Source organism: Echinops telfairi, unplaced genomic scaffold (genome assembly GCF_000313985.2).
Source record: "Echinops telfairi isolate 266 unplaced genomic scaffold, ASM31398v2 ScPeMD7_4225;HRSCAF=4972, whole genome shotgun sequence".
Taxonomy (NCBI): domain Eukaryota; kingdom Metazoa; phylum Chordata; class Mammalia; order Afrosoricida; family Tenrecidae; genus Echinops; species Echinops telfairi.
In genome coordinates this window covers 20,996,407-21,007,940 of record NW_022108124.1, presented here as the reverse complement: position 1 = coordinate 21,007,940, position 11,534 = coordinate 20,996,407, and the positions used below count along the sequence as shown (strand labels likewise).

The 11,534-nt window shown below is 51.1% G+C and overlaps 1 protein-coding gene across 2 annotated transcripts in view; it reads right to left on the bottom strand.

The window, feature by feature from the left end:
• The window catches only part of WWTR1 (WW domain containing transcription regulator 1), a 138,343-nt gene that overhangs the window by 46,236 nt on the left and 80,573 nt on the right, over positions 1 to 11,534 (bottom strand). For both annotated transcript variants that reach the window (XM_045295084.1, XM_004708533.2), the window contains one exon: positions 2,299 to 2,438. In XM_045295084.1, the coding sequence (XP_045151019.1) occupies positions 2,299 to 2,438 (140 nt within the window). The remainder of the gene's footprint in view (positions 1 to 2,298; positions 2,439 to 11,534) is intronic.

The following is an 11,534-nucleotide window of genomic DNA, read 5'->3' as shown; positions in this document are numbered from 1 at the left end:
GAGATCAGGATGGATGAAGGCCTTTTCCTTTTTTTTTAACTGCACATTGAAATGTTTGCATTTTCTAACCAGGTCAATGGATGATTTCCCCCCCAATCATAACTGACGGTAAAGTTAAACTTACTACGTGAATAGTCAGCATCTAGAACGAGTGCAGAAAACGACGCGGTTGGAAGCACCCCCTAATCCAGGCTACCAGCCCTCACCGTGGGCGTCCTTCCCACCCCTGCACCTGCTTTCTACACGAGCTCCTACATGTGGGGCACAAGACTCCAGGCAGGCCTCCCCGTCCTGCTGTCAGTAGAAGAATCAGTGTCATTTTCTTGGCTCTACCCTTTAGATAAAAGTGGGTGAAGGGAGACAGCCGTCAGTGTAAGACATGAAAAATATAATAATTGATAAATTATTAAGGGTACATGAGAGTGGGAGGGGGAGCAAAAATAGAGAGCTGATACCAAGGGCCCAACTAGAAAGAAAATGCTTTGAAAACGATGATGACAACATATGTACAAATGTGCTTGATACAATGGATGGACGTATGGATTGTGATAAGTGTTGTACGAGCCCCAATAAAATGATTTTTTTTAAAAGGCACATGAGAGGTTTTTTCCAAACCCATTTGCATTGGGGCTATATTTTACATCGGTGGCTTTAGGACATGAACCCAGACTTCCCGGGAGAACGGGCACTGTGCGCGGTTAGGCTGACTGATTGCTACTTGGGTCCATAGCTGCTGAGGCTAAGCCTCCGTCAAGGGGAGGGAGTCCAGGAATAACTCTTCCATTTTTATCCTGCTCATTCCTGAAAATCCGACAGGAGATTCTTTTCCTTTCCTAAAATTAACTCTTTCATGCACAAAGCACGCAAAAGGCCTTTTCTTTTATCTGTTAAAATTGGCTATCTGATTTTACCCAAATGTTTCACAAGGCATACTTTGCAAAACTTGAACACCAACCTCTTTCATTTTTAGTCTTAAACTGAAACAATACCAAAGGCAATGCCTCTGAGTGGATTCCGATGCGTGGTGGCCCTACAGGCCAGAGTGGAAGTTCTCCCTAGGGCTGCCCAGACTATAGATCTCTCCAGAAGCAGACTGTCTTGCCTTCGTCCAACAGAGTGGCCAGTGGGTTCTAACCACAGAGCCTTTCAGCTTGCAGCCCAGTGCTTAGCAAACTGCCCACCAAGTTTCTTGAGGCCTTCAATTTAACCATTTAACCATTAAAATACAAACTCACTGTAATCAAGTTGATTCACCTCACTGAGGCCTTCAAAATACAAACTCACTGTAATCAAGTTGATTCACCTCACTGAGATGCTACAGGACAGAGTAGAGCTGCCTCTTTGGATTTGTAAGACTCTAAATCTTTACAGGAGTAGACAGGCTTCGTCTTTCTCCTGAAGAGTGACTGGTGGGTTTGAACTGCTAACCTTGTAGTCAGCAGCTCAGTGCATAGTCTACTATGCTACCAGAATACCGTGGAGGGGAAAAATAATTTCAATTTTTTTGGAAATAAAAGCAATCAGTGGAAGGCCTTCTCTTCTGTTCAAAATCACAGCTAAGCATGATGAATGAGCAGTGAGTCATGTGGTCCCAGGATTAGTATGGGGAGAAATCACCTGCAGATGATGTAATGGTTAAATGATTCTCAAGTCAGACCAACCTGGGTTCAAACTCCAGCTCTGCTAGCCTTGAGCTAGATGATTTCAGAGAAGTTCCCTCATCTATACAATGGGAATTTCATTACGTATTGTAGGGTGGTTGCGTAAATGTAAGGAGATAAATAATATGAAAAATAACAGAAATGTAAGGAGATATATGGAAAATAATACTCACGGCTATTGAGTTGAGTCTGACTCACAGTGACCTTACAGAATGGTGCAGAACTAACACACTGGGGAGTTAGTTCTGAGATTGTATGTCTTGATGGCAATACAAAGCCTTATCGCTCTCCAGTGGAGTGGCTGGTGGGTTTGAACGGCTGACCTTGCTCATAATAACGGCTCATATTGATGAAATAAGGAAAGATAGAGATCTGAGGCTAGATTGCACAGTCTTTGGGAATGCTTAGGGATCAAACGTTGCATGAAGCGGTCCACACTCTACTCACGTTAGACAGAAACAGGAAACCCAAGTGACGTCTCAAAGAACCGCCAGACAGGGGCTGCCAGAATGCAGTGGTGCCGGAGAAAGGAAGGACAGGCAACAGAAGGTACTGGGGCCAGAGGGGCGGGGCCACTCCAGGAGCCCCTGTGGAATGCCTGGGTGGAAGTTGGGGGTGGGGGGTGGGGGGGCCTTACCGAGGCTGGGCTGGGACACGGCCATGGCCCTCTGAGGCACCGGTGTGGAAGAGGCGGCAGGGTGGAGGTTCATATGGTTCAGGGGCTGCTGATTCATCGCCTTCCTGGGGTCTTGCCACGTGGTGATTTTCTCGATGTGACTACAAGAAGGAAAACAATTATCCTAATTGTCAGCCTCCTCCTCCTCATTACCACCCTCTCCCACAACAGCACGGCGTGTTAGTGACTCCCGGGCTCTTCCCTTAGCACGTGCTGATACTCCACATGGCTGACAAGCCGGGGTTATTTTTAGCCAAGGATAGGCTGGAACACCTATCCCTCCGTCTCATATGGGCACACAGCAGACTCTGTAGGGTCCTTTCTGAACCCAGCTCCCTGAGTTACCTGTCCAGCTGGCCTCTGAGAGCAGCAAGTGGAGTTCTAGCAGAATTCTGGGAACTCCGCGCATGACCTCCACCCTGGAAGAGCCCACTTCCCCCAGCCTCTCGGGATGGGGGGCTTCAGAGCCAGCCATCGGGCAGCGGGATGTCAGGGCGTGAACTCCTCTCCCGGAGCAGAACCCTGCTCTCCGGCCTGCCAGCCCTCCCACGTGCTCCTGGCTCGCATCATGCACACAATGAGAGCACTTCTACCTTCCCTCAGCCCGGGACGGGCCCTTGGAAGCAAACCAGCGAGCACAGCATTGGGCTTCTATGAGCCGCCACAAAGGTCAAACACCAGAGCCTCCAGGTGTAACGTAACGGCCACACACCTGGGGGGATGAAGCGTCGAAGCACAGGGAAACTTACATGGTGTGGCGCTCGAGTTTTGGAAGTAGAAGGGTTGGATCTTTGATCAGAGTCTACTTCCAAAATGTGTTAGCAGGACAGCGTCTCAGAAGCAGATGAGAGCTTCCAGCTCTGCTGACCACCCGGCCATCCACATCACCTGCATGCAAGCCCACCCTTGTACCCACTCACGGCGCGTGAGCACAAGTACACAGTGAACAGGCAGGAGTGCCTGGTGCCTGGCGTCTTGTAGACACAACCCGTCAACCTCGACTGCTTGGGTCTGCTGTATTTCCTGTTACAGGTGAGCAGACCCATCTGGTACCACAACTTTTGTCTTGTGAACGGCGCCAGAGACCTTTCTCTCTCCCTAAAAGACACACACTTGGTCCCTAGGTGGCACTCATGGGGAAGCCCTTGACGACTGGCCCAAAGGCTGGCAGTTCGAATCCAGCCAGAGGTGCCTCTGATGCAAAGAATGGCAATTTACTTGAGAAAAGTCACAGGCTTACAGGGCCAGGAGGTGAGGTGGAAACTTGGGAAGACTGTGCGCTATCGCTATCGTGAACCGACTTTCCCAGAAGCCCCTCTTCCCAAAAGTCTTGTGTGCAAACCCTTGAGTGCTTAAACATCCGTGTATACAGGGGAGAAGTAAGAAATAGCCAAGACTGGCCTTAAGGGCTGGGAGTTGCTTAATAAGATGCTGTTAGCAATACTGTGTGTCCCAAAGTAAATCTTTTTTGGCAGGGAAGACAAGAACTGAAACCTGGGTAACAGATACCCCAGGGAGCACCCCACATGGTGTGACCAGGGGTCAAAACCAAAACCCAATGTCAATGAACACCTAATCATCAAAAGACAGCAACCCCAGTAGCAGACACGGAATATTGCTCCTCTGTTCTGGGCAGCGAGGCTCACTGCTTCCAACCCACCCGGCGACGTCAAGCCTCAGCCTTCAGTGGGCGCCGCGTGGCAATTCCGAACAACGACAGGGGCGCATGGTCTGCAGCACAGGGACACACGCTTCTCCCTCGGATCAGGTTTCATTGGAGCAGATCAGGTTTCATCCGAGCAGATCAGGTTTCATCCGAGCAGATCAGGTTTCATCGGAGCGGTGGATGTTCCACGTGTCTTCCCGGCACACTCACTGCTTCCGTTCCACAGGTGGGAATGCTGCCTGTGCTGGAATGCTGCCACCAGACCCACATCATCATTGACCCTGGGGAACGCACACAGGACCTTGAGGGAAAGCGTGATTGTGTTCCCTGGGAAAGTCTGTGAGTGTGATGAAAAAAGCCGCCTCGGTAGCTGGACGGGAGGCCAAGGGAGTGTGAGCTGCTGAGTTCCAGCCCTGTGAGTGCCATCGGCCACATTTGGGTCAACAACGGGGCGGGGGCTGTCTGTAAAAATTGAACTATCTGTAAGGAATGAAAATAAAGGAACAGGGACTAGCTTGTTTGTGTGTGTGTGTGTGTGTGTGTGTGTGTGTGTGTGTGTGTGTCTTTTTATTAGGTGGGAACAGAATGAACTAAAAAACATGAGAGTCATTTCCCTATGCATGAAAAAAAGGGGGGTGGCAGCAGAGGGGAACGATGGTGTCAGGGACACGGTGGGGTTGAGCCACTGTCATTGTTCAAAGTTCCCATAACATCCCTTCTTGTCCACCTCTGGGCCTGTGCACACGCATCGCCAGCCTGAGGGGTTTGTCCCGGGCCTCTGGAGTGAGGAGTCACACGATGAGGAGGTCAACGTGAAGCAGACTCCCTCTAGCAAAGTAATTAGCGCTAAGAACCCCTTTGACGATGCTTCAGCACCGTACTATTAAAACATGTTTTCCACGACAGGCATGCCCTGCGTAAATAACCTCCCGCTATGGCAACAGGCGGGGAGGAAGCCTCCTCTCATTCGGGAGCCTTCGGTCGACGCCCTTTTACTGACGCTTCTGCCGGCACCCACGTCACTGCTGTTCCTGTTCGCTGCCCGTGTGCTGACCCCTCGGTCAGGGTGCCCACACGAAGTCACAGGGTCCCACACTTGGAGAACACAGCGAAGCCCGGCCTTGCGCTAGCCTTTGTGAAGCACGGGTTTCCGTTGCTCGGTGTTCATAAGTAGATCACCAGGCCTTTCTTCCTCGTCCGTCATCATCTGCGGGGCTCTGCGGTCACAACAAATGCGAACATCCACTGACAAGACTGGCTACACGTGAGGTGCATTGGCCGGGAATCGAACTCCGGTTTCCCGTGCGGAAGGTGCGAGAACCGCAGTTGTTGGACCATCGCCTAGACGGACCGGGAAGTTTGATGAGCAGGAGCTCCCAGGTCCAGTTGTCCACTCTGTCCTGGGCGAAGCTCACGACATCCCTCCCTTCCGACCAAAGGGGCCGGGACTTCGAATCTGACAGAGGCAGGAGCGCGCAGGGCAGAGAGCCCTCCGACTGCAAAGTGTGAGAAGCCCAGCTTGCCCAAGGAGGGCCACTGTGACTTGCCAGCCTCCGTCCCCTGTGGCTTTCTCGGTGGACACTCCTGCCCTCGTTCTGGCCCGTCTGACGCTGCAGATCTCCCCAGACTCCCCACAGTGCCCTGGGAGACCGCAACCCACCCTCCAAACTCCGCACCCCAGCCAGCAGTTTTCAGGGAGCTTGGTCCCCAGAGGATCTGGTCATTAAAAGTGTCAGTCACTATCTTCCCCGGAGACTCAAGTACTAGAGGGAGCCTTTCTTTTTTCTTTTTTTTCTTTTTTAGCATTTTATTAGGGGCTCATACAACTGTTATCCCAATCCATACACACATCAATTGTGTAAAGCGCATTTGTACATCGTTTCTCAAAACATTTTCTCTCCATTTAAACCCCTGACATTAGGTCCTCTTCCCTCCCCGCTCCCCCCTCCCGCATGAGCCCTTGATAGTTTCTAAATGGGTATTTTGTGATATCTTCATCATGCTGACATTAGGTCCTCATTTTCCTTCCCTCCCCGCTCCCCCCTCCCGCATGAGCCCTTGATAGTTTCTAAATGGGTATTTTGTGATATCTTGCCCTGTCCGGGGGAGCCTTTCTTATGTGAGCAGCTCTCGCTGCTCCAAAACAACTCTGAGAAGAGAGGTGTGCACATTCCCAGCCCCTCCAGAGCTGCCGGACCCCCAATCAGCTTCCTTCTCAGACTCAGCTTGCCCGGTGTCAAGGACGGCTCGGCCAAATGCAAACAGCAAGGAAGAGAGAATGGCTCCCATTCTTTGTGCTTTGCCGGCGATTTGATTTAAAAAGGAAGATCTCCTTTTGCTCAAATCGGTTCGTGCCTTGGGCTCCCCTTGACCTCAACTCTTATTCCCAAACCCAGGATGTGTCTGTCGGTCCCTCTTTCATCCTGCTGTCTCATGCCTGCTCTCTCAGTCTCTGAGTCATTTCCTTTCTGGGATTGCTCAGCTGAGCCTTGCTGTTGGCCAGGGCCCGAAACTGAGCCGGATTAATCCCTGCTTCCCTGCTGCTCTCAGCTCCTTCCTGGCTTCGCGCCCTGGCAGAAGAAAGTCCCTCTGCAGACGGAGAAGTATGATTTCCCTTGGAAAGTTTTATAGGCACATAGGTCTATGATGGGAGCCTTCGTGGTGCACACAGTGGACTGCTTGGCTGCAAACCCAAAGGTTGAAGGTTCAAACCCACCCTGTTGCTCTACAGGAGACAGCTCAGTGGAACTGCATTTATAAAGATTAGAGTCAAGGAAACTCTCTGGCTGTTCTACTCTGTCACATGGGATCGTGATGAGTCAAAAAAATGACCACGCAGTACTTAGCACATGTATGCACTGTATGTATAGGAGCAACAACAGCTGAGTACACGTATGGATGCACTGTATGTATAGGAACAACGGCAGGATACATGCATGTATACACTGTATGTGTAGGAGGTTCAAAAAGTTGGTGGAAAATGGAACTAAATAAGAATGGATCCCCTGGGATATCAATTTACCAATAGTAGTGTTCTATAAGTATATATTCTATCGATCCATGTTCTGCAGTTTCCCTGTTTGAAAACAGAATTTAAGAAAAGCACAAGATTATGTATGGAGCCCTGGTGATGCTGGTGCTAAGGTGCTGGGCTGCTGACAGAAGACTGGCCGAGTGAGCTGCCACTCCAGGGAGAGAGGTGTGCCTACTTCAGAAACGATTTACCACCTTGGGAACCAAGGGAGCTGCCCGACTCAGGCTCCCGAGAGGCTGTGGGTTGGAAACGACTGCCTGGCAGCGTTTGGATTTGTGGCCGGTCGGTTGGTTTTGTTTGCCAAACAACTGACGGGGCAGCTGCGGGACTTTCTTTCTGAGCGAAACTCTTCGGCACGGTCCAGATTGTCCGCAGCGACGATACGCGGCTGTCCTGAGCAGTAAGACAAGATATCCGCGCGGAGATTCTAAAGGAGGAAGACTGGGCCCGGTGTGTCATGGAAGGTAAACTGCAGGCTGCCTCTTGCGTAGCCAAAGTAAAAGAGGAAATGGAACTAATTGCCTGGCTCAGGTTGTTTATCAAGAAAAAGAATACCGTTCCAGCTCCTCTGGGGAAGGTAAGCTGTAGGCGCGCGCGCGCACACACACGCACACACACACACACACACACACACCTTTGTAACTAAAAAAAAATCCCTACAAGGAGTGGCAGCGGGTTTCGAACTGCTAACTTTTTGTTTAACAACTCGGCTTTTTAACCACAGCACCACCAAGGCCCCTTAAATAAGGTCGCACGTTTCCTACATTCTGTCGTTTCAAACAGGAAAACGACACATTTCTGGCAGCAGAGTCATGGGAAGGGGTCTTTCCCCTTCTGCGGGGGACTCTGATCACAGCGCCCCAGAGAACCCCTTCCTTCGGTCTCAAAAGGAGGAAGGCGGCCCCTGCCTCCAACCACATCACGAGTCCCCTCTGAGCGAGCCGCCCTGTTAGAGAAGAGGCCCTGGAGTTGGCGAGGGGCAGCAAAGGTCACCGCGTCTGGTGACATCCGGCTTGACACAGCAATGTCTGCAAAACCTGAGCTCTGGGAAATCCTTTATTCCCACAGATGAATATTCTCCTCCAAGGAGACGCATTTATAATCTCGTTGTATCGACTAGGAAAAACTCGGGGGTGGGGGGGGTGATCTGGGCTTCAGCTGCCCCCTCTACAGCCGCTGCTGGCTACACAACACGTGACACCTTCGCTGTTCACCTAAAGGTTGGCCGTTCAAACCCACCCAAGGGCTGGCCATCTGCTTCCTCATAGATTGTTGTGAGGACGTAGGTACGAATATGCTTGATACAATCATGCATGGATTGGTGTGAGAGCCCCCTATAGAGCGATCTTTTAATAAAACAGCGTTTGAGAATACTTCAGCTCATAGACCGTGGTACAATGGAGCAGACCAGACCGCTTGCTGGCGCTGAGCTGTCTTCGCATGGCGGCTATGTGTGAGCCCATGTCAATCCATCCCTGGAGGGTCTTCCTTGTTTTCACTGCCCTTCTGCTCGTAAAGACTGCAGTGAAGGAAAACTTCCGGGGTAGCTCTGGTCTGCAGGGCACCTGACAACTACAGCTCCCCCGTAGGAGTCCCTAGGTGGTACAAACCCCTAAAGCTGGGCAGGCCAGCGTCCACTCAAAGCCTCTCGGAAGAAACAGCCTGGCCATGGACTTGCAAGAAACCTCGTTTTTCACCCAAAACTCTATGGAGCCCGGTTCTACCCTGTCCCGCAAGGCCACCTTGAACCAGAATACACCCTAGGCAACTGGTCTGTGTTTGTTTGTTGACGTCTCTTTGGGGGACATGGGGTTATTCCTTCTTGAACTTTCACCTTGAAGAGCTCAGCGGCCTCCAGGGTTCCCTTTCTCTCCTATTTGTGGACCTCCCTCCCTCCCTCCCTCCCTCCCCCCATCTAGCTGTCCCACATCGTAATTCCAGAGCCAGTTTCCCAAGGCAGTTGGGATGCAAGTCACCCGAAATAACAGTGCCACTCACACAGACACCCCCCAGGCAGAGCATCCTTTGAGTGACACTGTGGGGACAGGGGACACCACAGTCTTGAAACCTGCATGGATCCATCTGGACTTGGATACAAACTTTCCCTGCTCGGCTTCACTGGAAAATCCATGAGCCATCCCCGTTTGGGCACCTGGGTCCAGGTCGCTGCTGCTATTAGGTACTGCCAAGTTAGTGCTACGTCCCAATGCATAATCACCCTACGCACAGTGCCACAAACACTGTCTGGTCCCGCAGCTCACACCTGTCGCTGTATTTGCGCCCATTGTTGTAGCCACTGTGCCGGTCCGTCCTGTGAAGGGTCTTCTCCTTTTCGGCTGATCCTCGACTTTACAAGCAACACGCGCCTTTACAGGGACTGGTTCCTTCTGGCGACATGTCCCAAGTACGTGAGACACAGTCATGTCACACCTGCTTCTAAGGAGCATTCTGACCGTCCTTCTTCCGGGACAGATTAGCTCATTCTTCGGGCATCCCATGAAACATTTAAGTCTTCACACCACCGCCATAATTCAGGGACATCCATTCCTCCCCGATCTTCCTCATGCATGGCTCAGCTTTCAGACAGTCACAAGGGGAAGGGAAATACCACAGCTCCGGTCAGATGCGCTTCAATCTTCAGAGTGGCATCTCTGCAGCTGATGTGCTCAGGGCAACCCATCCTTTTTTCTTGACTGCTGCTTCCAAGGGCATGGATCTGGGACTCAGGTAAGTTGATCCAGGAACCCAGGGTACAGAAGCCTGAGGATGCTAGTTTCTACCGTGAAAGGGATTTCTTCTCAGCGTCTTGCTGTCAGGCACGTCAAATCCATTCTGACTCAGAGCAATCCCGGGTGTCATAGCTGAGTTTCTCTATAGACTGCTCTTCACTAATCTTTGCAGAGAAGCAGATCAGCAGGTCTGTTCCCCGCTCCCCAAAAGCCACGGGGTGAGTTCAAGCCACCAGCGTTGCTGCCCTTAACCCTTTGCCACTGGGGCCCCTTCTGGGACTCTCAGGACTGCAAACACCACTTGCGGATATCAGACCAGTCCACTGCACTCCTAAGCTGATGGGCTCGGCCGGGAGTATGTGTGTGAGGCAGGCAACGTTGGGTTCCAGGCAATCAAGCATGGAGTATACATCTGTCCACGAGACACTGCATAGGTATGAAAAATGAAAAGCAATCTGCAAATACAACCCCGAGGTAGCAGCAGGCCTGGTTTCTGGATGCATTTACCTCCTGGTTCATGGCCTTTCACACTAGCTTTCTGGGAGGTAGCCACAGGACAGAGACTTTCTGACACACACATGGTTTGTGTAAGACAGCCTGGATTGATGGACACATACAGAAGACATAGAAATAGGAATGATTGTAAGTGCTCCTATTTGGAAACTTGGGAGTTTGTAGCAGCCTTCTGTTTATCTCTATGGGCAAGAGTCTGTGTTGAAATATCAATGTTTATGTTTCCTTAGGCTTCCTCTCAGCACCACATCTTTACATAGACAGGAGTTTCCCGTGTTTGTCAGACCCATGCACTCAGGCCTCCTTACAACTCACCGGAGCGAATGCTAACAGAAAGGGAAGAAGAAAGTGTCCACCCAGGGGGCCTCGGGAGAGAGGTCTGGAGGTAGGTTCTACAGAACCAGCCACTGAAACCTTTGTGGCACCCAGTTCTCCTTGGACGCACAGGGGGTGCTCTGGGATCAGAAGTTGATTCCATGGCAGGGGTCAATCTCCAGGAAGCTGTTAGGAAGGAGCTGGGAAGCAGCTTCCGGCCTGCCTCTTCCTAAGCCACACCTGGGAGCACACCAGGAAGATGGGGATTTAAAGGCAAGTCCGCAGGGCCCAAAGAGCTGCTAACATTCAATGCTACTCTTAGGTCTTCACTCCTCTGGTAATCTCAGTTCCTCTTTTAACTTTCCCTGCATTCACTTTGATTTTCATATATTTTTTTAGGCCCGCCTATCTCTCTTAATGAAGAGCCCTGGTGGCATAGGGGTTATGCATTGGGCTGTGATCCACAAGGGCAGCAGTTCAAACCACCAGTCAGCTCCTTGGGAGAAAGGCGGGGCTTCTACTCTGGTAAACACAGTCTGGGACACTCACAGGGGCAGATCTACTCCGCCCTACAGGGTCACTAAGAGTGACACCGACTCAATGGCAGTGAGTTTGTTTGTTTGTTTGTTTGTGTCTCTCTTACTGTGGGCCTGGGCTCCTTCAGAAGGCAGGAAGGACCTTGATCTTTCCTCGCCCCGCTTAAGGCAGACATCAGGCGTCTTCTTTTTAAAAATCAAAACCACTTTTCGATTTAGTTTCTGAGCCAAGTCACCACCTTCCTGATGGGACCAGTAGATGCAGCGTAGACCAAAGACAATTTTCTTTAAAAGGGCTACATGAGGTCATTTGGCAGGAGCGTGCTTTTTGGCGAACCTTCCACACCAATTCGATCAGACCCACCAGCGTTGCGAATGGAAAGTGAAACAGGTTTGGACACGCT